Raw genomic sequence first — 27,941 nt, 5'->3', positions numbered from 1 at the left:
CAGTAGGGGGGCAGTGTATAAAGGGAAAATAATTTCACCAGGACACTGAAATAGATTCTGTGAATGATTCCTGCAAAGAGGTGGAGAGGGGTTTAGGGAATGGGAGGGCTTTGGAAGAAGAGGACAGGATCAGGACAAATGCGTGATGACAGTTGTACCATAGATATAAGGAGGAAGGAGCTCAGGGGGCAGGAGATGGCACATAGGAACAAAGAGAGAGATGACCCTTCCTCTTCTCCCATTAGAGTGGGAAGAGGCAGAGATGTACTAACATTTACTGCACATCTTTTGTGCCAGGTACAAGATGCTCAATAAATATCAACCAATTATGTTAATTCAATTCATATTAATTTTAACCCTAATACTAACTATAAACCCATTTTATAGGTGAGGAAATTGAGACTTAGGCTAGGTAATTTGCCTGAGGCCCTCTGCTGTATGTGGTGGAGTAGGGATTTAACTCAGACTCTTTGGCTCCTAAGCCCATAATGTTCCCAGTAGTAAACCTTGGTGAAGCCCCCAGAAGAGAAGAGGTAGGAACTGCCTCCTAAGTGGTGGAGAAAACAGGCTGAGATGCTTGAATGTAGCTTCTACTCATCTGGCCAGGGAGCCTCACTGAGGAGGGAGGGAGAATCCTGATGGGTTTTATGAGCTCAGGGATGAAGATGTGGAAAGGAAGGCCAAGTAGAGAGGGCCATGGCTCTCTAAAACATGTCATGTGTAGCCAGTCACATTGCCCTGATGCTTCAACCTCATGAAAGGCAGATGATAACAGGAACCCAGCCCAGCCTTGTTTCTCCCAGATCTGTGGTTCATCTGCCATGGTACTAGTAGAGAAAGCACTAGGTGGTCTAATTCTACTCTTTGCTTCATTTTTCCTCTGGATTACTGGCAGAAGATTTAGCAACCCTTCAAGTATGTCACTGAGTGCAGCAGGAAAAGCAGCAGCAGAGGAGATGAGAACATTTCAATAGCTTGACTCTGTCTCTTCTCCCATCCAGGGAAGAGCTGTCATGAACAGAGCTACCAAACGATGTCTGGAAATGAAGAAAGACACTTTGGGCACCTATGTGCCTGTGCTCCAGAACTGCACCACACAAGCATGGACAATACAGTACACCATGCAAAACTGGGGTCAAACTAACATCCAATGATCCTCAGAGAGCCTGGATTTGGGATACCAGTTCTTGCCACTGGCTTCTACTACTAAAGCTGCTCAAAGTAGAAGAGGGTGAGAACAGGAAAGTATGCGTGTATGTTTACTGTGGCTTCAGTCTGCAACACATGGGATGTGGGGAGATGAGGTCTATGCATGTGTTAGGATGCCCAGGCTGGAGAGGGGTGAGGAAACTCTCTTCCAGCTTCCCTTGGAAAGTCATGATATATATCAAATGCCATTCTTGGAAACTCCTTGAAATAAGCACCATCATCTGGCTGCTATGTGGGAAGAGAACTAGGAGGGTGGAAGTCTATCGTTGACTTCTGCCAACACTGTTTAGTCTTCATTCCTGACAACTACTATTGCCATCTGCCCCACACATCCTCCCCCAGCCCATATGCTCAGAGACTCCCCAGACAGCCTGGGGGCTGCTCCACAGGAGAGGCTGGGTCATCATTGGGCTGGCAGCATGACAATGATTCAGGTGGCACCAATTCTCTGAAGGTGTGTTACCACTGCTGTTCCCCTTTTCTGAACTGTCCTGAAAGATGCAGCAAATAGACGAATAATCTTTAAAAATCCCTCCATCTCCCCACCCCACAACAGCAGTTTTATTTGGATTACTCAATCCCTCTCATACCAAAGAGATTCTGAAGGCTAAGGGTAGGCGAGAGAACATGTCTCCACTAATCCCAGATCTGCACAGTGCATAGAGGATGGTAGAAAAAGTCCAAGTCTATCTGAGTCTTTAAGTAGCTTATAACACATAATAGACTTGATTACCTATTTCTTTTTATTCTCCCTGCAAATTATGGAAAAATTGAGGCTTGGAACAGAGAGGCATTACTTTTTGGGACACAAAGAAGGGATTGCAGGCACAAACTTAAAACCAAGGGTCCTTACTGTCACCCACTGGATAAATCCTTTCCCTTAGTTTAGTGAATTGGGAAGATACATCTAGGGATGCCAATTTTGGCAAGGTCCTGGTGGTTGGTGGGAGTAGGCACCATGGGAGGAGAGGAGGTAGGATGCAATGTGGGTATGTTGTGTTGTGTGTTCACCTTTTGAGATTATGCAGACTGGTCCCTTCCTTGAGAGGGTCACCTTTTTCTTTTAGTCTTATGTTAGTGCTACTTGGTTATGACTCTGGGAAGAGGCTACCTTTAGGCATTGGGCAGACAGGACACTGATAATTTAGTGCAGAATTGAATAAGCTAAAATTTTTTTAAAGTAAACTCTTAGAAGTGTATAAGTCATAAGTGTATGGCTTGATAAAATTTCCACAGTGATCAAATCCATATCGAGAACTAAAACTTTACCACAGGTAAGATTTTATTATGAAAAAATTCAGGAACAGGATAAAGCAAATAAATAACTTCTAGTTTCTTCATAGCAAATTGAAGGGAAAATGCAATTCACAGCAAAGCTTTTTTTTTTTTTTTTTAAAGTTTGTACCCATTGGAAGGATGGACAAAAAAATGGGAAATATCCTTAAACATATGAAAAGATGTTTAATCTCACTCTGAGAAATGCAAATTAAAATGGTACTGAGATCATTTTTTCACTTAAATAGGTGAAAATTAAAAAGTATGATAACCATTCTGTTAGCAAGGTTGTGGGAAACAGATATCTCCTATTTTGATGATAGGGATGCAAAGTGGTACAATCCTTTTGGAGGGATGTTTGGCAGTATTTAAAAGTACTATAGGGGGTCCTGGGTGGCTCAGTTGGTTAAGCATAACAACTCTTGATTTCAGCTCAGGTCATGATCTCAGGACATTGGGATCTGCAGCTCAGCAGGGAATCTGCTTAAGATTCTCTTCCCCCATCCCAGCCCTCCCCCTGCTCATGCACATGCATACATTCTCTCTCTTGCTCTCAAATAAACAAATAATAAAAATTTAAAAAATACTATATGTGCATTCTCTTACTTGTGCCAGCAATTCTACCTTGAGAAATTCACACCTCTAAAAAATAAGAAAATACTTATGTATAAATGAATTATTTGCAGTATTGAATTTAATTGTAAAGTGTTGGAAATGAACTACCTGTTCAAACATCAGACTGGTTGAGTACATCCATACAATGGAGTACTATGCAGCCATGGAAAATAACTAGAACATTTCTTTGAATAGATATGGAATGATTTCCAGTGTGAAAAAAGAAAAATTGCATTTATAGTTTGTACCTTTCAGGTAAGAGATAAGGGGAAAATATACGTATATCTGTTCATTTCTGCAAAATGAAACATAAAGATAAACCAGAAACTAATGAGATCAGTTACCTACAGATGGTATTGGTTAGAAATAGAATAGAAAGGACTGAGGATAGAAACAGGTTTAGAAAGGATGTTGGCAGAGTGACATTTCTCATATATTCAAAACATAAATACACAAACCCAACAAGGATAAAGGGAAATCCAAAATGGAGTGCAAATTAAAAAAGTGAACTTATCTCTGTTTCTCTATTTTACGCAGTCATTCTGAGCACACTCAGCATCCAACATGCAGATCTTGGTTTCTAAACGTTTTCTAGTAAAAGGAATTAGGGCTCCTTGGAGAAATATTTGATTTTAGGTCTGGGGCCTTAGACATTTTCCTGTGCTAGAAAATAAAGAAATGCTCCACGAATGATGGCGACATGTCACAACCTATAGCAGGCAGATCCAAGGGGTTCTCACTGGCCAAATCTAGGACAATTTGAGCATTAAAATAAATGATGCTTTTATTATATAGATTAAAAGCAATAGGATAAAATAAGAATCCATGAGTTCATACCAATAAAGGAATGGTTGGACAGGTGGATGAATGAAGAAATAAGGAGAAGGGAAAATTCTTCTTTAGAGTAGATTGCCAATTAAAAAATGTAGGAAGAAATCTGGAATTAGAAAATTATTTGACAAGCCATAGCTAAAATTGTTTCAGGCAATAATGTTAAATAGATGTTAAAATTAATGGGTGATGAGAAATAGAATACATACATAATATCAAAGTAACCCTCCAGAAGATATTTGTTAATTTGTAGTTAACAAACATAAAACTGTAATTTCATGGTGGAGAAAGCTGGCAGACACTATCTTAACTGAGTGGTAAATGTTAATATCATCAGTTACTGGACAAATGGATATTACATGTCTTCTGATAAGAGGCACTAAAAGATACAATATCATTTCCTTATTTTTTTTAAGATTTTATTTATTCCTGAGAGACACAGAGAGAGAGGCAGAGACAAAGGCAGAAGGAGAAGCAGGCTCCCTCTAGGGAGCCTGATGCGGGACTTGATCCCAGAATCCTAGAATCACAATCTGGGCCAAAGGCTCAACCACTGAGCCACCCGGGTACCTCTACATCATTTTAAATGGTGTTCTTGCCCCAAATAAGAACCTGACTCTATAATTTTGAGGAAAAAAATTAAGCCCAAATCAAGGAATATCCTTCAAAATAAATGGTCTGTATGCTTTAAAATGGGAAAGTCATAAAAGACAAAGACTGACAAACTTTCCCACACTAAAGGAGACAAAGAGTCCTGACAGCTAAATGGAATGTGTGGTCCTGGATGGGAATCCAGACTTGAGGGTAATTAGTTTTCTTTTGGTTATAAAGAACAGCAGGGGACAACTGATGAAATTTAAATAAGATTTGTTGATCAGATAATAGTACTGTATCAATATTATTTTCCTGATTTTGATTACTGTACTCTGGTTATATAAGAGTATAAAAGAATGTCCTTGATTTTACAAAATACTCGATGGATGGATTGGGGAGGGGCATTATCTCTGAGAGTATACATATTGTAATACATATAACCTCCTTAGCAAAGAGACCTAGGCAAAAAGTCAACTTTATGACAAGTTAAGGAGTGGGGTGGGTATAGTTTATTTTCCTTCTTTCTCTAACAAGTCATGATGGCTAGGTCAGGATTTGTCTTTTCCAAACACCTTGCCAATCTCCTTCCATTTTTTTTAATAAAATAATTTTTTATTGGTGTTCAATTTGCCAACATACAGAATAACACCCAGTGCTCATCCCGTCAAATGTCCCCCTCAGTGCCTGTCACCCACTCACCCCCACCCCCCCCCGCCCTCCTCCCCTTCCACCACCCGTAGTTCGTTTCCCAGAGTTAGGAGTCTTTATGTTCTGTCTCCCTTTCTGATATTTCCCACACATTTCTTCTCCCTTCCCTTATATTCCCTTTCACTATTATTTATATCCCCCAAATGAATGAGAACATACAATGTTTGTCCTTCTCCGATTGACTTCCTTCACTCAGCATAATACCCTCCAGTTCCATCCACGTTGAAGCAAATGGTGGGTATTTGTCATTTCTAATGGCTGAGTAATATTCCATTGTATACATAGACCACATCTTCTTTATCCACTCATCTTTCTTTTTTTTTTTTTTTTAATTTTTTTTTTTTAATTTTTATTTATTTATGATAGTCACAGAGAGAGAGAGAGAGAGAGGCAGAGACACAGGCAGAGGGAGAAGCAGGCTCCATGCACCGGGAGCCTGACGTGGGATTCGATCCTGGGTCTCCAGGATCGCGCGCTGGGCCAAAGGCAGGCGCCAAACCGCTGCGCCACCCAGGGATCCCTATCCACTCATCTTTCGATGGACACCGAGGCTCCTTCCACAGTTTGGCTATTGTGGACATTGTTGCTAGAAACATCGGGGTGCAGGTGTCCCGGCGTTTCACTACATCTGTATCTGTGGGGTAAATCCCCAGCAGTGCAATTGCTGGGTCGTAGGGCAGGTCTATTTTTAACTCTTTGAGGAACCTCCACACAGTTTTCCAGAGTGGCTGCACCAGTTCACATTCCCACCAACAGTGTAAGAGGGTCGCCTTTCTCCGCATCCTCTCCAAGATTTGTTGTTTCCTGCCTTGTTAATTTTCCCCATTCTCACTGGTGTGAGGTGGTATCTCATCGTGGTTTTGATTTGTATTTCTCTGATGGCAAGTGATGCAGAGCATTTTCTCATGTGCGTGTTGGCCATGTCTATGTCTTCTTTGGTAAAATTTCTGTTCATGTCTTCTGCCCATTTCATGATTGGGTTGTTTGGTTCTTTGCTGTTGAGTTTAATAAGTTCTTTATAGATCTTGGAAACTAGCCCTTTATCTGATACGTCATTTGCAAATGTCTTCTCCCATTCTGTAGGTTGTCTTTGAGTTTTATTGACTGTATCCTTTGCTGTGCAAAAGCTTCTTATCTTGATGAAGTACCAATAGTTCATTTTTGCTTTTGTTTCTTTTGCCTTCCTGGATGTATCTTGCAAGAAGTTACTGTGACTGAGTTCAAAAAGGGTGTTGCCTGTGTTCTCCTCTAGGATTTTGATGGAATCTTGTCTCACATTTAGATCTTTCATCCATCTTGAGTTTATCTTTGTGTATGGTGAAAGAGAATGGTCTAGTTTCATTCTTCTGCATGTGGATGTCCTATTCTCCCAGCACCATTTATGGAAGAGACTGTCTTTCTTCCAATGGATAGTCTTTCCTCCCTTATCGAATATTAGTTGACCATAAAGTTCAGGGTCCACTTCTGGGTTCTCTATTCTGTTCCATTGATCTATGTGTCTGTTTTTGTGCCAGTACCACACTGTTTTGATGACCACAGCTTTGTAGTACAACCTGAAATCTGGCATTGTGATGCCCCCAGATATGGTTTTCTTTTTTAAAATTCCCCTGGCTATTCGGGGTCTTTTCTGATTCCACACAAATCTTAAAATAATTTGTTCTAACTCTCTGAAGAAAGTCCATGGTATTTTGATAGGGATTGCATTAAACGTGTAAATTGCCCTGGGTAACATTGACATTTTCACAATATTAATTCTTCGAATCCATGAGCATGGAATATTTTTCCAACTCTTTGTGTCTTCCTCAATTTCTTTCAGAAGCGTTCTATAGTTTTGAGGGTATAGATCCTTTACCTCTTTGGTAAGGTTTATTCCTAGGTATCTTATGCTTTTGGGTGCAATTGTAAATGGGATTGACTCCTTAATTTCTCTTTCTTCAGTCTCATTGTTAGTGTATAGAAATGCCATTGATTTCTGGGCATTGATTTTGTATCCTGCCACGCTACCAAATTGCTGTATGAGTTCTAGCAATCTTGGGGTGGAGGCTTTTGGGTTTTCTATGTAGAATATAATGTCATCGGCGAAGAGGGAGAGTTTGACTTCTTCTTTGCCAATTTGAATGCCTTTAAAGTCTTTTTGTTGTCTGATTGCTGAGGCTAGGACTTCCAGTACTATGTTGAATAGCAGTGGTGAGAGTGGACATCCCTGTCTTGTTCCTGATCTTAGGGGAAAGGCTCCCAGTGCTTCCCCATTAAGAATGATATTTGCTGTGGGCCTTTCGTAGATGGCTTTTAAGATGTTGAGGAATGTTCCCTCTATCCCTACACTCTGAAGAGTTTTGATCAGGAATGGATGCTGTATTTTGTCAGATGCTTTCTCTGCATCTAATGAGAGGATCATATCGTTCTTAGTTTTTCTCTTGCTGATATGATGAATCACATTGATTGTTTTACGAGTGTTGAACCAGCCTTGTGTCTGGGGGATAAATCCTACTTGGTCATGGTGAATAATTTTCTTAATGTGTTGTTGGATCAATCTCCTTCCATTCTTTAAAGGTTCTTCATTAGCTAGTAAATGAGTTTGGTGGCTTCTGCTTCCAATACATTTTCTAGCCGAGGCTAAATTGAAAAAGATGAGCTGTGGTTTTCACTGGTGCATTGTCCTGGGGCCAGTAGTAGCCCCCAAATCCTAGCTAGTCACCCCTCCACCAAGCTCCCTATGTCCTCTTCCAGAGAGCTTGCGGGAAGGCCTTCCCATTGGGCCTGCATCTTGACTAGTAGTGTTCCATATGAGAATTCCTTCCCAGCACTGCTCCGGAAAGTTGTGCATTTTTCCAATTTTAAGTTTCGAGAAAAACCAGTTGAAAAATTAGGAAGACAAGAAAGAGCTCTAGAATTCTTCCGTAAGAATTAAAGCTTTGCAAGTTACATAGAGATGACTGACATCCAAAGCAATGCAGGAACAGGAAACAGAGACAGAGTCCAACGTTAAGCGTATATTTTCGGAAACCAGGACAGGAGTATGCAGAAAAAAAGACAGCCACAACAATCTAATCAGTTGGACATGCATATAGCAATAGCCATGCTGTAAATGTGTGTGTGTGTGACGTTTCCCTCTACTGGTGAGGAAGTGTTGTAAATGAAATACATATTAAGTTTTTATGCATAGCAAACTTCATACAAAACTTATGGCATTCTAAGGAATAACAAGTTTGAGGAGCAAAATATGTTCTTAAATTAGCAATTTCAACATGATTCTGATTAGTGCTGTTAACCTCACTAACCTCTTACCAAAAGACCCAAAATTACATTTTTTAAATACTACAAATTTCATGTAATGTTGGCTGATGTTTCTAGGGTTTGAATATTTGCTATAACCTATAGTTTTGTGAGGCTTAATATTACTAGGCTTAATACCTCTTACTATTTATTTATTTATTTATTTATTTATTTATTTATTTATTTATGAGAGACACAGACTGAGAGAGAGAGGCAGAGACACAGGCAGAGGGAGAAGCAGGCTCCTCGCAGGGAGCCTCATGCGGGACTCGATCCCAGATACTGGGATCACAACCTGAGCTGAAGGCAGGCTCCCAACCGCTGAGCCACCCAGGCATCCCAATATCTCTTATTTATTAAACAACTTTTAGAAATCCATAATAGCAAGTAAAGAATATAACTAATCTTAGAACTAGTAAGGAATAACTTATGCTTTGGGGAATTTGTGAAAATTCCTGAGAGTTCTGATTTTTTTTCCTGAGTCCCTAAGATAATGTCTGCTGGGAAATTGGGACTACTACCATAACATTACAGAAACCTATTGTCTCCATCAATTTATTGCTCTGGGTTCTCCATTAAGCAATCAATCAAAGGGGTTTCTTTCAGGGTTTTTAAATAAAAATTTTGTGGTTCTTCTATTGTTTTTGGCAGTTTTTTAAAACTACTCCATTGAAGTATGATTGACATGTAAAAAGCTGTACATATTTAATATATGCACCTCAATGAGTTTGGGGATAAGTATACCTCCATTAAATCATCACCACTATCAAGGCCATAGACATACCGATTACCTCCCAAAGTTTCTTCTTCTCCCTTTTATTATTATTGTTATTATTATTATAACCACTACTATTTGTGGTATGCATACTTACCATAAATAGTAGTGGTTATAATAATAAATCTTACTGTAATATTTACCCTCTTAGAAAATTTTTAAATATACAACATAGTATTGTTAGCTATAGACACTATGCTATATTGCCCTAGAACTTACTCATCTTGCAAAACTAAAACTTTGTACTCTTTGACCACTGCCTCTTCATTTCCAACCTCCCTGACCCCTGGCAACCACCATTCTACTCTCTGCTTCCATGAGTCTATTTTTAGGTTCCACATATAAGTGAGATCACATTTGTCTTTTTTATATCTGGCTTATTTCCCTTAGAATAATGCCCTCCAGGTCCATCCATGTTGAAAATTTGCCAAATGTTTTTAAATGTCTTCCACAAAATCAGTTTCCCAGGAGTCTTTTTTTCTCATATCTGTGTGCACATGTGCTGTGGTTGGCTGCAAGTTCTCAGCTATGGCTGGGTGGACAGCAGCCCAGCCACAGTGTCTGATTGGCTCCTTCCAGAGCACAGTGGTTCTCATAATTGTAACAATCTTCAACAATTAGTTCCCAGTGACTTTTTACTCTTCAAGAACCTCTCTCCAGGGCAGAAGTTCTGATGAAGAAAGAGTTCACTGACATGGAGTGAAGTAACATGTATTTCCCCAGTTCCTCTGCTTGTGAGGGAAGGAGAAAATCTAGGATTACAGGTGCAATAAAAGGAATCCAAGAGTAGCTTAAAGCTCTAGCATCATAATCCACTGCACTCCTTTCCTCCAAAATCTGTCCTCCTAACCCCATCACAGACTCCCTTCCCCCCCTGCTAGAATCCTTCCTCATTAATAGGTCCAGGGTACAGAGCAGGTGACACAGATTCTGCAGTACAGAAGCTCTAGGCACCCATGCTCTGCTTTCTAAACCGTGAGTCCTGCCACTCCAATGAGGGATTCTCTTCCCTAGTTAGACCCAAACACTAGGTCCCAGGCAGGGCTGCTGCTCTGGGAATGGTCTGTCTGCCAAACCTTGATTTGCTTTTCTGAGCTGGAACACTTCACTTCTGAACACTTTGCTCCTGAATGGCTTAGGGAACAGGAGACATAGACTAAGAAGACAGGAAAACGCTGGCTCAAGAATAACAATGGTGGTGACTACAAAACCAGTTTGGGTGATGGAGGATGCTGCAGGATAGATGTGGCTGGAGAAGTAGGCTGCATGGGTATTAGCAGTGGTAATTAGCAGTGGGCAAATCAGCATGCTCTAGGACAGGATCAGAGGGCAATAGATCCGGCAGGGTGGTGAATGGAATGGGGTTGGCAGAGGACTATATTTTCTTCTAATATCTGCTGCAGGGGCCACATGGTGCTAGGTAGTTCTCAGGGAACCCTAGCAATGGTAAGTGGTGGCTCAGTGTAAAAATGTTGATAGCTAAGTCTAGGGATTGGCCAGGCAGGGAGGCTGTGAGAGGGCCCTGAGAAAAGGCCTCTATCTGTAGTTGCTGCTGTTCTTATTTCCCACCCTGCAGGAAGGCTTTGGTTTGCTCTCTGTGCTTGAGGTTTACTTGCCTCTACCCACCCTCAGATGTTAAAACTTTCGCACCTAGGGTTAACTCAGTTCCAGTGGAGCAGGCATTGGCTACTACCAATCAGTGGGATAATCTGATCTTTTCATTCATTCAGGACAGGGCAGTAGAGGGGTCTACTCAAAAACACTTTACCCAATGGACTTTTAATCAAGGGCAAACTATTTTTCATGGAGGATTTTTCTTAGGGCACTGCCCTAGCCCTTAGGATCTTGAGAAGAGCTTTGTAAAGGGAGTAAGGTTCCCATCGATTGGATTCACTTTTCTTCCTTAAATGAACTCTTTGGGAGCAGGGAGATTTCTTAAGTCTCCCATAAGAAATACCCTTAAAAAGTGAAGGCACCTCTTGAACAGTGCAAACTCCCTGTAGCCAAGTTCTCTCAGAAAGAGAGAGGGAGAGAGAGAGAGAGGGTGGGGGGAGTAGGGTGGGGTAGAGGATTTAGCTATTCTGGGCAACATCCAGGCAGCAGTAATTCCATGGATATTGCCCAACACTGCTCTCCAAGTGAGAATCAAGGGCCAACTCGGCGGACCCCTGGCCATCTTGAGCTTTTCCAAACATCCTGTTTATTACGCACAGAGGGGTTTGAAAAAATAAAAGTAGTCAGGACCAGTTCCACCCAACAGGCAAGGAAGGGAGGTTCTGAAGGGAGCAGCCAAAGTGCCTGGAGGAGGGTGGGCTGTGGTTGGGTTGAGCCTCTTTGGGCAAATAGACCAATTGGCTGGTCACGCCCTGAGCAGAACATGGTAGAATAAATAGGCAACTGATCTGAAATTCCACTTGCCCTGGCCTTAGGCGGGAGTGGTCTGGCAAATCCAATAGTAGAGACTTCACCCGAGACATGCTTTGAATAAGTACCCAGCTGAGACTTTGGCAGACTCTTGTCTGTCTCCACTCCATCCTTAGATCCTTTGGGCTCCAGACAAGATCAAAGGTTCCTGCTCTTCTTGGCCAAAAGCCTGAGGGCGCGGGGGTGGGGGTGGGGGCCGAGAAAGAGAGAGAGAGAGAGAAAGAGAGAGAGAGGGAGACTTATAGGAGTCTTTTCATTATGGGCTCCTGGTTACTGAAATTTGAAAATCTGGCTGTGAACACTTATTTCAGGCCAACTGTTGGCACCAATGTTATAACAAGGATCAACTTCTACCGCACTCCCCGCCCCTTTTCAAGTCAAATATGGAAAAACTCCATTTGGCAGTTATTTTCCCTGAAATAGTAACAAGAAGAGAGACAAATATCCCAAGTTTTTAAAAAAGAAATCTTTACGGTGAATCCGGTGTTCCCTTACAATGTTATTTTAATAAGTAATACCTTTGATTTTGTCATCACACTCCCGGTGTTTGTGATTATAAATGGACCTCTAGACTGAGAGTGCAGGTCAGTTCTAAAGCCATAGTTAGGAATTAAAAAAAAAAAAAGCCAGTGTATTAAAAGACACATAGTGAGTGAGTGAGTGAGTTTAAGTACATGCATGAGTCAGAGAACAGAAAAGCCAAGGTAAATAAGCTCCCTGCAGGGATGGCTCAGGGGACAGGGTTCAGATTACCTTGAGACTGCATGTTTCCTCTCTACCATCATGAGGGCACCTTGTAATACAGGTTTTTTCTTTGGAGAGTGAGTCTCCTCACAGAAGGGACACCCTGCCTTTTCTCTTTCAGTTACACATTGTCTTGCCTCCTACTGCAGGGGTTAGAAAAAGAGAGAGAAAGGTCCATTTGAATCCCTTTTTGTTGTTGCCTTTTGAGACTTTGTAGCTGCTGGATGCATGACCTAGACATATCAAGGGTATGCAAACTTAGCAATGTTTCTTTTGAATTTTATGGTTTTCATCCATTTTTCCTGCCCTTCAGTCCCAACTTTAATTTTTCTATATCTGACACTTGGTTGAATCAACTTGAATGGTGCAGAAAGAGAAGCAGGAGCATAGGAATCAGGGACAGGCTAAGTAAGAGGTGTGGGCGGTGTGTGGAGAAGGTTCTCAGCTCATGCCTCATGTTTAGGAGACTTCCTGACAAGTATGATGTTTGAGGAAATGAGTGAAGAGAAATGGACTCTTCCTGGTCGAGAAGCCCAAGATTATCCCAAGGACATGATTACAGGTGAACAGAGAACTGAGAGTAAAGGGAGCCAATAATGAATTTGCCTGGATGAAATGAAAGGACAAGAAGGAGATGAGGGCAAGCCCTGGGAGACAGCTGGGCCTACAGGGAGCACAGTGACCGGCAGAAATGTCTTCATTGCCATCTTCTCCCTAAGGAATACATAGAGAAACAAATGAATGACTAATATTATCTTCTAGTTTTCATTATAAATGTTCCAAGGCACATGGAGACATAAATGATAAACAAAGAGATAAATAGCATGCATAATCTTACCATTTTGAGGTGATAATTATAAATTTATCTTTATCTCCTTTTCATCTTTTTTCTTTAAATCTATATGCCTGAACATATTTATACATTTTATAAAATAAAGGCCATACCTGATTCACAGTTGTAGCTTGATTTTTTAACTTAATATTCTACACAGAAATCTAGCATTTTTCATTTGGAGAAGTCATCCGCTGAAAGGCAGAAGTTTTTAGTACAGGCTTTAGGAGATAACTCTAGAACAATAATGTCAGTGAGTCTCTTTCAGGTGCAGGTTTTGTGTGGAGCAGAGCATTCCCTCAGCTTATCAGCCCAGTGCAGGGGGCTACTGTTCTAAGAAGGAAGAGGACAGATGGAAGAATATTGGAAGAGCTCTGTTCTCCAGGTGCAGTGGGAAGGAGCTCGCAGGGCTGGACCTATGCCAGGGGTCAGTGCTTCCCAACCTAGAAGGATGCTCATTACAGTTATCACTTGCTGAGCATCTACTGTGCACTGGGTAACGGAGCTGTGCAAATACTATCATCCTTCAAAGAATCTGACAAAATAGGTGTTATTATTCATACTTTCGATGTGAAGAAACTAAGGCTCTCAGAGGTTAATTTACTGGTCCATGGTCATACAACTGATACGTGAATGAATGAGGGCTCTGATTTGGGTTTCCAAGAGGGAAGAATAGAAAATTATAGGCTTTGAAATACACAAAAAATATGGATTTGAATCACTTTTGTGAAAACAAAACTTTCTTCTAGACTATAAAAAGTAATGCATATTCATTGAAGAAAACTTGCTATCAATCTCTCGCTTTTCTCATACCTTGATTTGGAAAGTCTCTGTTATCGGATTTCCCTTGCCAGGATCTTACATTAATTCATCCAACAAACACTTACTTTTCAATAGTCATATATTAGCCACTGTTGAAGGGACTGAAAAAAAATTGGAAAGTTTTAGCCCCTGCTTTCAGGAAATAGAAAGTGCAATGGGAGTAAGCAAACACATGCACCCTGTGATATCGGTAATGATGATTAACACAGAGACCTGATGCAAGGGCTCAGGAAGTACATCTGTGAAAGGAGGATTAAACCTAACTGGAGAGGGTCACACTAGGCTTCAGGATGAAGGGAGTATTCCTCTCCCAGCCTTGTTTCATCTGTTAAATTGGACAAGAGTGACTTCTGGTCCTGGCGTTCTGCAATTCTCATCTCCTATTCTTACATGGATTTGTCACCAAGGACAGTTCTTTTCATATGTAAGGGGCTCTTGGTTCCCAGGGTGGCCTGATCTGGAACCCAAACTGAATGGCAGCCTTCAAGGTCTCCTTGAGTATAGCTCCTTATGCTTGTTTGGCAAGGGGAGATGAGTTCAGCTACAGGTTCGGGTTCTATTTCCTTCCTACACTCAGCTCCCTCACTCTTTCAATGCCTTCTAGTCTTCTAATGGCAGATTGTGATGTGCTCCACCCCTCTCCATCCTCAAATTTCCTGGAAGGATAGACCCCTAGCCAGGATTTGTTCTGATTCAGCTCTATATCCCTCTAGGACTTAATGCTTTGTACAGAGAAGATGTTCAATCACAGCGAATGAATGCATTATAGTTTTTTCTTTGGGAAACATTTTGCATGGAGTTTAAAAGTACCTGTATTTGTTTTCTCTAATTTGTGGAGCAAATTACCACAAACAGTAGCTTGAAACAACATAAGCATATTATCTGTAGTTCTGGAGATCAGGAGTCTGACATAGGTCTCACTGGGTTATAATCAAGGTGTTGGCAGGGCTGTGATTCTTTTCGGAAGTTCTAGAGCAAATCTCTTCTTGCTTGTTCTTTTGCTTTATTTTGTTTCCGTTTTTGTCTTTTCCAGCTTCTAGGGGCTGCTCTGTATTCCTTGGCTTATGACCCTCTTCCATCTTGAAAGTCAGCAGTGGCTAGTCAAACTTTGCTCACATTGCATCACTCTGACACTGACTGTTCTTCCCTCCTTTTCTAGCTTTTAAGGGTTGCTATGATTACATTGGGCCCATCTGGCTAATCCAGGATCATCTCTCTATCTTAAGGTCTGTTGATTAGCAACTTCAATACTATTTTGCCATGTAATGTAATATAGGTTACAAGGGATTAGGATGGGGACACCTTTGAGGGACCATTATTATTCTGTTTACAATGGTGTCCAGTGACTCCCCCCGCCCCAGAATTCTGCTTATTTAATGCATCTACCCATGTGCTTACTTACTTACTCATTTGTTGAACTCTTTTTTTAAAATTTTTATTTATTATTTATGATAGTCACGCAGAGAGAGAGAGAGAGAGAGGCAGAGACACAGGCAGAGGGAGAAGCAGGCTCCATGCACCGGGAGCCCGACGTGGGTTTCGATCCCGGGTCTCCAGGATCGCGCCCTGGGCCAAAGGCAGGCGCCAAATCACTGCGCCACCCAGGGATCCCTCATTTGTTGAACTCTTACTATGTCCCATGGGCTTTGTTAGATGGTGGGAAGTCAAAGGTGCACAGTACATAGTAAAAAGTGGGAAGCAAGAATGAACGATTGCAGAGTGGTCTGACAAACATTATACTGCAGGTGTGCAAAGGGGACAGAGGAGGGGCAATAATCCCACACTGGAAAAAGAGATGACACCTGACCTGAGATTTAAGGGAGCTAGAACTGGAGATGGGGGTCCATACAGAGAGAAGACCATTTGCAAAGACCTGGGCAGTATGGTGTTCCCTGGAAGTTAAGATAGTTTAAAAGTTACTGGAGCAGAAGGTGCTTTTCTCACATTCTTCCTGTGCCATTCTTAAGGAAGAGAGTTGAGTCTAGATAGGTAAGTGTGGGCAGATCATGGTAGGTCTCATGTGAAGATAAGGAGCTGTACTTGATGCTACAGCCATTAGGAAGAGACTGAAGAATTTCAGACAGGGAAGTGATGGTGGGCTGATATGCCAGCTACACATAATGACTTTCCAATTTTAGGGTTTCCTTTCTTCCAGGGGCCACATATGGTCTTCCTTTTTGTAATGTGAGTTTAATGCAGTCATTTTCTACCTTTGTAGTCAGCCTCCCTAAGCTAACCTTGTGGCCTCCTGTTGGCTAAGGCTGCGTTGAGGTCCTCAAAGATGAATTTGCAGCATCTCTTCCCATATTATGCCCAGGACCTGGCCCTGAGTACCTCCAGGCTTTGAGGCTCTTTCCCCCAGAGCCATCTGCATGAAGGTCCTAACTAGGACAGCATCAATGAATGATGAATGCATTTGTAGAAGATGATTACTTGTCTCAGCAGATTTGTTGCTTCTTTGAAGGTAGGAGCAGAAGCAATTAAGCAGCAGCTGTGGTATAGTGGCAAAAGCACTGGTTTTAGTCAGAAAATCTGACTATGAATCTCAGCTCTTCCATTTAATAAGCATTTGGCTTTGGGGAAGTCACACAAATTTATCATATCTCAATTCCATAATCTACAGAATGGGGGATGTAGAAGTCAGGCTGTAACTGCTGTAACCAAAAGTTTGAAGTTTAACACAAAGTAAGCTTATGTCTTACTCATACCACAGTTCAAAAGGGTCATTCCTTCTCAAGTGGCTCTTCTGCATAGCTCTTCTCCAACCTGTAACTCATGGACTCCGGATCTCTCCATCTTATGGCTGCTCAATGCCCTCCACCAAGCAGTGCTCAGAGTTGCCCCTTTTTTGCCCAACAGATAGGGAAAGGAGAGACAGTGTTAAGGATTGTGCAGTTTTAGGGTCCAGGTAAAGAAGTGACCATATCCATTTTTCCCACATTCCACTGGGCAGAACCCAGTCACATGGCTGCATGCATTTAACTGCAGGGGAAGCTAGGAAATGTAGTCCAACTGTGCGCCCAGAGGGAAAAGGAAATGATTTGGTTTACCAAATACCTGATCAGCCTTTCTAATATACCACTGTAATGGTACAATTGTTTCTAGAATTAAGTTAGATAAGTAAGTGCTGGTGCTGAGTAGTGCTACGCAGATGATAGATAGGGAATGCGGGTTTTCATGCCCTGAAAGGGGTGCCTGGGAGAACAAACGCTTCAGGGAGGAAATATAAATTGCGGGTTGTGAGAGCAGTCCTCTTTTGTGGTTTCTTTTAGAGTGTATCAGGAAACAATATTCAGTAAGAAATAGTCCATTATAATCAGTAAAAATTTTTAAACAGAAAATAGTCCATTAGCCCTGGCACCCTTAGGAAAGAGCTTTTTGTCTGACAGACACAGTGATGCTTCCTGACTCTGATAGAAGCAATGTCACCAGCCATCTTCATCTGCCTTTGTTGCTTCTTTTCCAAGTAATTGTCCCCTTTCCAACATCTCCACACTAATTCCCCTCACTGAGGATTATAATGGGGTCCGAATCAAGAGTGATAGGCGGGGAGGGGGGATTAAACCAGGCAAAATAACTTAGAGGGATAAATAAGGCAATATAGGTCATCTAAAGGAGAATTAAATGGAATTTGGCCTGAGAGAAAGGTCCAGACTAATTCAAATGCTTGTGCAACTAAATATGCAAATCAATTGAACAGAGAGTAGAGGGAACTCTGATGTAAATGCTTTGTAATGAAGACTTCCTTGACTCCAAATGTTAGGGCCTTTTTGCCATTCCAATCCATTTCTCCCCGCCCCCCCCCATGCCCCCCCCCCCCATCTGATGATGGGAACTTAATTAGGAATAGAAGAAATTCTACCTCCCTTGCATATTTCAAGACTGATGATTTTTGTAGAATAAGTATTTTTTAAGACCTAATAAGAAGATTATTCCTTCTCCCTTTCACCAGTTCAAGCCCTACCTTGGAAAAAACAGCAAGAAGAAACTATTTACTGATGTGTGCTGCTTTTAGAGCCATCCCAAGGGACAGATACATCTCCATTAAGTGTCCAGTTGTTGAGAGCTGCAGTAGGCTCAGTAATGAACTCTGTGATCTGAAGACTGGGGGCTGGTTGCAAGGGGGCTCTAATGGCGACTTGGAAAGCAAGTCCTTCTCTGAAGATGTCTAAGAATGGGTCATTGGAAGAAAGCTGCTGAGCCATATGTATGAAGGCTGAGGGGCAAGCTGCAGAGAGTGATGAATAGGGGTCATTTGAAAGAAAAGACATGACAAGTTAAAGGAAAATAATGATTGTGGCTCAGAACTCAGAGCTTTTATCCAGCCATGAGCTATTCTTGCTCTGCCTGGGGGAGGGAGAGCTATAGACTGCTTCTGCCTCAGAGAGGCATGAAAAGGAAGAGAGGCTTGGTCTCAGGGTATATGGGAAGACAAGAAGAAAGGGCTCAGCCCAAGAGCTAGAAAAAAGGTGGAAGAGGAGGAGTTGAAGAAGGAGACCAGCAGAAAGTGTAGAGAACCAGGATTCAGGATTCTAGTCCTAGAGCCCTCAAGGTCCCTGTTTCAGAAAAAAAAAAAAAAAGGGTGGAGAAGAACTCCATGGTTTCCCTTCTCTTTATAACTAGTTTTGTTTCCCCTTTCAGTGGATTTCCTTATGAAAGGGGATTGCAATTTGTGGTTGTTACAAACCTGGGTTTAAATGCTAACCCTACCGTTTGTTAGCTAGGTGAACTTGGGAAAGTTTGTCAACTTCCCTGAACTTCAGGGAAGGGCAAAGATTAAGAGAATAATGTATGTAAAATAGCACAGTGTCTGGCATATAGCATTAATTTATCAAAAGTTATCTGACACTGTAAAAAAAAAAGTACTTGATAGTTGGAATGATCAAGGAAATGACTGGAAATTTGAGAAGGCATTCCAGATGGTGTGATAGAATTGTCCTCATGCAAACAAAAACCTGAAGGCATTTTTTTAAAGGATTTTATTTATTTATTCATGAGAGACACAGAGAGAGGCAGAGACATAGGCAGCGTGAGGAGCAAGCTCCAGGCAGTGAGCCCGATGCAGGACTTGATCCCAGGACCACGGAATCATGCCCTGAGCCAAAGGCAGATGCTCAACTGTTGAGCCACCCAGGCGTCCCCTGAAGGCCGTTTTCATGGGATTTGCACCCATTTAGAGACAGAAGATATGGCTTCCTGTCACAGTGCCACCACTAATAAGCTGTGGGCCCTACAGGCTGCCCAAGTAAGCTGTTCAGGACTCAGGCTCTCATTTTAAAAATAGAAATTCTACTAAGTACTTGATCTGCCTCATAGGGGTCTCCTGGGGGTCTGTAGGGCAAACTCAAGAGCATCTTGTGAAAGGCAGAACTCTAGGTAAACACTGGGGGTCCCTAAGGTGAGTAACTGGTACAGGGAGGAGGATGGTGATCCCTGGAAGTCAGAGGCTGAGATGATTAGGGAGAGAGAAGAGGAATGGGGTGGGGAACAGAGAATAGAAGAGAAGGTGCTAAGAAGCTGACAGACAGTAGATATAGAGGCCAAGATTATCCTTAGGTTAGTTGAAGCCTCAGGGTTATAACCAGGAAGAACAAAATCCAGGTACAAGAGTAAAGGTAGGATTTCTGTGAAAGACTGTTTTTCGTTAGGAATTTTGAGCTGAAGATCATGGGGGTTGAAAGTATAAAATAATGATAATAAATTACATTTATTGAGTTACTTATTCTTTTTTTTTTTAATGTATTTATTCACGAGAGACACACACACAGAGAGAGAGAGAGAGAGAGAGAGAGAGAGAGAGAGAAGCAGAGACACAGGCAGAGGGAGAAGCAGGCTCCATGCAGGGAGTCTGATGTGGGACTCGATCCTGGGTCTCCAGGATCAGCCCCTGGGTTGAAGGCGGTGCTAACCTGCTGAGCCACCTGGGCTGCCCGAATTACTTATTCTTGAGTGCCCACTAAGGACCAAGCATGGTTTTAGGTGCTGGGGATACAGACATCAGTGAACAAAACAGAAAAGAATCTCTGTCCTCATGGAGCTGATGACATAAGCAGGAAAATAGATACATTTTTAAGAAGAAATATATAAATTGGAACAAGTGGATGTCTACAGTTAGACCCTAACCTTGCATTATATGCAAACGTAACTCAAAATGGATCAAGGACCAAAGTGCAAGAGCCAAAGCTATAAACTCTTAGAAGAAAGCATAGGCATAATCTTTGGGATCTTGGACTTTGCAATGGAGTCTTAATTAAAATACTCAAAGCACAAGCAACAAGAGCAAAATAGATTAATTTGAATTATCAAATTAAAACCTTTTTTACTTTAAGTTTGCACTACCAAGAAAGTGAAAAGACAACTCATAATTTTTTTGTAAGTCTACTCTAAAAAATAAAATTTAATCAATTTTTAAAAAAAACTCACTAAGGGCAGAAAATGTTGCGAATCATGTATCTGATTAGAGACTTGTATCTAGAATAAATAAAGAATTCTTTAAAAACAGACAAAGGATCTGAATAAACATTTCTCCAAAGATGCCACACAAATGGCCAATAAGCACATGGAAAGATGCTCAACATCATTAACCATGAGGGACATGCAAATCAAAACCACAATGAGATACCACTTCACATTCCGTAGGATGGCTACAATGAAAAAAACAAGTAAGCAAACAAGCAAAAAACTTACCATTGTTGGTGAGGATACAGAAAATTTCCTGCTGGTGGGAATGTAAAGTGGTGCAGCCACTTTGGAAAACAAGCAGTTCCTCAGAAAGTTAAATACAGAGTGACCATGTAACCCAGTGATTCCACTGCCAGGTGTATATACCCAAAAGAAATGAGAACCTGTCCACCAAAAAATCTGTATGTGAATGTTCCTAGCACATTATTCATAATAGCCCAAAGGTAGAAATAATGCAATTTTCCATCTGCAGGTGAATGGGTAAACAAAGTGTGATATATCCTTGTGATGGAATCTTATTTGGCCACAGAAAGGATTGGAGTCCTAACACAGGCTATGACAGATTGAACCTTGAATATCTTACGCAAAGGAAAGAAACCAGTCACAAAAGGCCATGTATTATATTATTCCATTTATGGGAAATGTTTAGGATAGGCAAATATAAAGGAAGAAAGTGGGTTAGTGGTTGCTGTGAACTGGTTGGAAATGAAGGGGGACTTTGAGGAAGGCTTTGGAGGTGATAGCTAAAGGGGTTTCCTTGGAGGTGAGGCATATATTCTAAAATTGATCATGGTGATAGTTTGCACAACTCTGCATAGACTATAACCTATCGAATTGCCCATTTTAAATGTGTGAATTGTATGGCATGTGAATTCTATCGCAATAAAGCCTTTACAAAGAGACAAGTATAGGTTGTGCGAGATGGGGATAAGTTCTATGAGGAATAGGTGGGGTGTGGTCAGGGAGGGCCTCTCCATGGAGGTGACATTTAAGTGGAGACCAGAAGGAAGTGAGAAACCAGAAGCCACAGAGAGCTTGCCATGTCAAAAACTGTGAGGAGGCCCACGTGGCGGAGGCTGACTGAAGGAGAGGACCTAAAGTCTCAGAGACAGGCACCAGCACCTTCCAGATTACATAGGTCATACGGACTGAGGTTGGGAGTTCAGATTTTATACTTGGTGTGAATGGGAAGATATTGGAGTCTTTAAAGGAAGCAAATGACACATATGGATTTACATTTTTAAATTACCCTGGCTGGGGGTGGAGAACAGTTTGCAGGATAGTTGGAATGAGCGAAACACCGGTACACCAGCTCTCTAGGGGGAAAGAAAGGCCCTGGTTTGTCATGTTTGCTAATTTCTGTGGTGTGAATGTTCCTATTGTGGACAATTTTAAACCACCAGTTTGACAAGCTGGAAAAATTCCTGAAAATGTAACAGTCGGCCCTTATGAGCCAGTTGGAGCTCCAGCACACCCCTGGCAGGAGGACACCCCTGGCAGGATGAGACTGATGGAGAGACTTCTAGAGCAGTAAAGTGGTGAGAAAAAGTAATCAGATTTGGGGCATATTTTTAAAGCTTCCTTATATTATGAACAAGGGTAAGTGGCACTCTTGCTGTATCTCATTCGATCCTGATAGCAGCTCAGAGCCACCTTTAGCCCGTAGAGGATCTTTGTTCAGATTAGAAAAAGATACCCCTTCTTCTGGATGTTGAGCAGCCACAGCAGGGTGTGTGGCACAATATGAGGAGTGCAGGCTTGGCTTCAGATCCACTCATACCAGCTGCCTGATACAGGGCACAACCTTAAAATTCATAACAAAGCATCCCTTTGACAGTGTTGACAAAGATGTTATTATGTGCCTCCCCCCCCTTTTAAAAAGATTTTATTTATTTATTTTGAGAGAGAGAGAGAGAACATGAGGAGGGCAAGGGGTAGAGGGAGAGAAAGGAGCAGACTTCCCACTGAGCAGGGAGCCCCAATGTAGGGCTTGACCCCAGGATTTTGGGATTCATGACCTGAACCGAAGGCAAATGCCTTAACCGACTGAGCCACCCAGGCACTCTATGGATCCTTTTTTATAGATGAGAAATTGGTAGTCCAAATCAGTTAAGTAACTTGCCTAAAAGTTGGGGAGATGGGATTTGCACCCAATATATAGCCTGACATCCTGAAGTGAATCTGTACACCTGTCATGTATGCCAGATTGCAGGGCAAGGAGATGAAAGAAAGAAAGAACAGAAAACCTAGCGTTCTAGATTTCTATGGCAAAATTTTTATCCCTGGAATTGTGGCAACCCAAGGGAAGGAGAAAGGAATTACAGTTATTAAATTTCTACTTTATGAATAAAATACTCCTAATAGCTTCATATTAATTTGGAAAGAAGAGATTTTTTTTTAAGAAGAGAAATTTTGGCTTCATTTTAAAGAAGAGAACACAGGCTCAGAGAGGTTAAGAAATGTGCACAGGGAGGCTGTGGCTCCCTGGGTGGCTCAGCGGTTGAGTGTCTGCCTTCAGCTCAGGTCCTGATCCCAGGGTCCTAGGATGGAGTCCTACATCAGGCTCTTCGAGGGGAGCCTCCTTCTCCCTCTGCCTGTGTCTCTGCCTCTCTCTCTCTGTGTGTGTCTCTCATGAGTAAATAAATAAAATATTAAAAGAAGAAATGTGCCCAGGATAGCACAGCTGGTAAGTAGCATCTGTGGCAATGGCCTGTGCCCTTTCCATATCATCTCTCAGGAGCTTGAGCTTTAACAGAAGGCAAAGGAGCCCTACCCTTTAAGTATATCTACCCTTCCTCTGAAGATGATAAGATGATAGGCACATTTCTAGAGCAAGTTGGCTATTTCCTGAAATATTTAAGCAACCCAGTATCAAGCCAGTATGGAAATCAGATGTTCATTCTTTCAATAAACGTTGAATAGTCTGTTATTTACCAGCCATTCCCAGTTGAGGGACTGGGACTGCAGTGATGAATAAGCATTGTCTAACCTTGTAAATTGTTCTGCTTTCCTCTCTATGTTTTCATTTATAGTTTGGGGCACCAATCCCTTTTGCTCACTCCTAATCAATCTATGACTTTAAGGGAGACCAGGATGCTCACATAATTTGACATTTCTCTAAGCAGCTGTGGGAAATGGAATCTGGACACATGGAAGTTGTCAAAAATTGAAACCATCTTTCCTTTGAATAAAATGTCACTTTGCCCCTTCCTCTGCCAATTCCTGAGCTGACAAAATCGGGAATGCCAACTGCAGTATTTCTAGACAGTGTCGGGCCAGCCCAGCACTTGTACCCACTTCTCTACTCTTTATCTCCCTATTTTTAACAAGAGAACAAGGACCTGTTTTGTGAGGTTGTGGGTACTTCCCTAGAGCAAGGCCCCTTCCTGGCTTTGGGAAAGACCAGAGGATTAGGCTAGAAGTTTTTTTTCATGGAAATGGAATTCAAATTGGAACCGTTTCTCTGTGCTGCAGAGAGCATGGTTACAGTATGGTCCACATCAGCCAGATGTGGCATTCCAAATGCAGACTCTGATGAGCTAAGCTTATGCCTGCACCCTGAATGAAAGGCTGCATGCATATCCTTTTCCTGAGAGAACTCACTTCTAGTGATGAGATAGTGAAATACCCCCCAGGGGTCTGTGTGTGTGTGTGTGTGTGTGTGTGGTGTGGTGGTGGTGGTGGTGGTGTGTGTGTGTGTGTGTGTAAAAAAGGAAGCCGCAGAGGATTACTTCTGCATTCAGGAAAGCAGATGACTAGGTTGAGCACTGGACCCCCCTGAGGTCAAACATCTTACTTCCCAGGATGGAGTCCATCCTAACAGCTCAGCTGAGTGACTTCCTACCAGTTACTTGACTTTCTGTGAGCTGTTGCTGCATAACAAAGTATCCAGTTCCTAGTGACTTAAAATAATGATTCATTATTATTATATACCATAGTTCTGTAACTCGGGAATTCAGACGAATCATAGTCAGAATGCTCTGTATCTGCTCTGTGACGTCTGGGGCCTCAGCTTGGAGCGTCTGAATGACTGAGCACTGAAACAGCTAGGGGCTGGTTGGAGTCGTGTGTGTGTGTGTGTGTGTGTGTGTGTATACACGTATACAAGTATGTTTATATTTTACTCCCTATTAGATAGACTTTCCTTGGGGCAAGATTCATAGTTATTTTTTCAACTTTGTGTATCAGAGCCTAATGCAGTATCTGGTACACAGAGGATGCTCAATTATTATTTGTGGAATAAATGCATAAATTCCTATGAAGTCTCCAGTATGCATGGAAAAGACAGCGGACAATGACAAGAAAGAATCAACAAAGGCCACTCACAAGGAGCTTTCTTTTAGTTTTCTCCCCATATACAAATACTGTTCAATTCACCCTGAAATGAGTGGAGAATTCTATTTATTTTGCAGTTAATACAGCTTGAGAAGTTCAGGGCTCACAGATTCTTAACCATGCTATTGCCTGGGATAATAGAAAATGCCTGCACTAATTAATTTGGGCTTTTCAGATTAATAGGTTCTGGGACTAAATGGGGGACACAGAGTACTTTGGGATTTTTAGATGACAAATCAGTTGGAAATGTCCTTTACTGTAATTTTCACCTCCCTGCATTTTGGCTGTTAGTATAAAATCCTTCAGCTTCTGCCATTCATCTTTCTCTTAGATGAGCACTTCCCAATATAGAATGGTACAGGAACACTTGTGAATCTGAGGGAAAATGGCACCTGGAGGGATGAGTGTCTGCATCTCTCTCTCTGCCTCTGTGGCTGTAGATACTGCAGCTGGTAACATAAGTCCTGCTCTGCATCACCCCCGAAAATGGTCCTAGGCCTGCTGGGAGGGGTGCATAAAGCCCGCTCCTCACCCAGTGGGAGGGCCTGGTGGGCGATATCTGAGGTGACAGTGGAGGACCAGAATTGAAAGAGTACCCATCTGGGTATTGCTGCCATTGTTGCTCTTGGGGAGAATGTAGTTCTTTCTACCAGTTAGTGGGCAGAGACCCTCTGAAACAGTATAGACCTAGGATTAGGAGCACGTTTCCAGAATCTGAAGGTTATAGAATTAGGATTGTAATTTACCCTAGAATCCAGAGTCCTTGCATGGAAGAGGGGAAACTGAGGCCTCAGGAAGCACCACGACACAGCCTGAACAGTGAGCACATACATGGTCCCAGAAGTCAGATTCCTTGACTTCAACTTTAGTGTTTAAGGCTCTTGATGTGACTGTCCTTTGAAGAGGGCAAAACACCATGAAAAAGTAAGATCATTGTTAATGCTGCAGTCACGTGTCCCTTGGTCATCTGAATGGGAAGCATGAATGGAGAGGAAACGGAGTTCTCTCCAGAACATGATCACCTCTCTCCCTCCTCTCTCTTGCACTCCCTCCCACTCTACCTTCCACGTGGTGGTCCTCTCTTTCTCTGGACTCTGGTCCCCTCACTGTCGTCCTGGCCCCAGGCCCAGGTGGAAATAACACAACCATTTCAGGAAAGAAGGTGCAGAGAGGGGCAGTGGGTCGGAGGTAGGGAGCGGCTTCCACCTGCTCAGGAGGCACGAATGGTGTGTGAGGGTTCTCCAGTGCTCTCTCCTCTTACATCCTCGCTTGGCCCCTCATCTCTAGGAGTCCTGGTGGTCCAGATCTCCAAGAGAACAGTGGTGGAATCCTTGCTCTCAACCCCGTCAGGCACCTTCGCCCACTGTTTTCAGAGCCTGGCTGGCTTCTGTAAATTGTGTCTGGGAGGAAATGAGGTCCTCCTTCCAGGGGCTGTTTCCAGGCTTCTTGAACCACCAAGCACTGGGAGGGAGAATGAATATTTTATAAAAGGTCATAAAACATAATCTGTTACTTTGAGTGAATTAGAGTCTGTAGTTAAAAAAAGAGAGAAGTTGCCATCAGTAGACCAGGAGTTCTGCATTATTTAGCCCCAGCTATTCCATCACATCAGTAAAGCAGGAGAACCAGAACATTAAAATCACACCCTTTGCTCCTGAGGAAGGGAAGTAACATCCTGGAGGTCCACTTCATACCACTTGGACTTACTTGGCAGGGGACGGTGGCTCTCTGTCTGGAGTGTGCTTGGGAGGAGGGGGCATAGATTTCTGCACCCCTACTAACACAGTACCTTACAGAGAACTTTTCTGAGATCTTGGCTTCCCACCCTATTTTAGGATCTGTCTTATTCAACAGTGTTCTCTAATTGCTTCTCTTTTACAGCACTAGGCTCTGCCAAATTTCTGATCCTAGGGGAAAACCAAAAGTCATTTTACTTTTGTTTGGATGCAAAATGATTTAACTTCCTTTGCCTTAAGCACTCCATCACAAACTACAGCCTGGACCTCACCATTCCTAATCATAAAATCCTCTAGCTTGTTTTCAGAACTGATGGAGCATGCTACCCCATGGACTCCACAGATAGCAAAATAATCCATAGACATAAACTTTGAAACTACAATTCCTTTAACTGTGTCAAGGATTTCAGATCAACCTCTTCACAGATCAAAGAATATACACTTCACTCCAGTGGTAGAAGAGGCAGAAAAATATCTTCTCCATCTTTCCAGAACATACCCTGAGAGTCATTTTTGTTGTTGTTGTTGTTGTTGTTCTTCTTCTTCTTCTTCTTCTTTCTCCTTCTCCTTCTCCTTCTCCTTCTCCTTCTCCTTCTTATTCTTTCATTACCAGACTGGCTTTTGGTAACTCTTTCCCTCATGCTTACTATTTGGGGGCCATATCTACAATGACATGTGGCTTTCTGTGTCTTGCCTGGCTTACCTTCCCTCTGCCATCCAACCCCTTCCCTCCCACATACATATACACACACTCATGTTCACATTTGCAGTTATATAGGATCTGGTTTTATTCCATCAGTGCCTTGAGAAGAATGGTGTTATCAAAGATGAAGGAAGATGCTCTGGACCTTGTGGGATTCTTTATATTACCTGCTTAGCAACCAACCCTATCTCTGCATAGGCTGCACACTCTCCTCATCTCTTCTTTCTGATTGCTTTCTCCTCCTCCTGTTCCTTATTGTTCCTCACCAACTAACATGACGAGCACCTGTTATATATATATATATGAAGGCTATTGTTCTAGACCAGGGGAAAAAAATGACAGGACGCTTGTCCTCACAAGGATTGGAGTCTATGGGAACATATGCTTCTCCTGATCTGCCACTTCACCCTAAAAGAGTTTGCTATTTATAACCCATAGAGTAGGTAAATCCTAATGAGCAGGGAATTCAGAGATCCTGGATTCCGATCACCATTGCTGTAAGACCACGGAAAAGTCATTTACTCCTTCTAAGGTCCAATTCTGTCAGCAAATTAAGGCAGTTGAGTGAGGTAATACTGTCACTCTTAAGGATTGGTTCCT

General features: G+C 42.1%; 1 protein-coding gene across 5 annotated transcripts in view; it reads left to right on the top strand.

Moving 5' to 3' along the window:
- GALNT8 (polypeptide N-acetylgalactosaminyltransferase 8) overlaps positions 1 to 27,941 on the top strand; it is a 134,486-nt gene that overhangs the window by 54,928 nt on the left and 51,617 nt on the right. The window contains exon 11 of one of the 5 annotated variants that reach the window (XM_025461902.3): positions 1,002 to 3,053. The exons of the other annotated variants lie outside the window; for them this stretch is intronic. Within the exon in view, the coding sequence (XP_025317687.3) occupies positions 1,002 to 1,154 (153 nt within the window). The 3' untranslated portion in view covers positions 1,155 to 3,053. Of the gene's footprint in view, positions 1 to 1,001; positions 3,054 to 27,941 lie in introns of those variants that run through there. 5 annotated transcript variants of the gene reach the window in all.

The sequence above is a fragment of the Canis lupus genome, chromosome 27, assembly GCF_003254725.2.
Source record: "Canis lupus dingo isolate Sandy chromosome 27, ASM325472v2, whole genome shotgun sequence".
Classification (NCBI taxonomy): Eukaryota; Metazoa; Chordata; class Mammalia; order Carnivora; family Canidae; genus Canis; species Canis lupus.
This window is presented reverse-complemented; position numbering and strand designations above follow the sequence as displayed.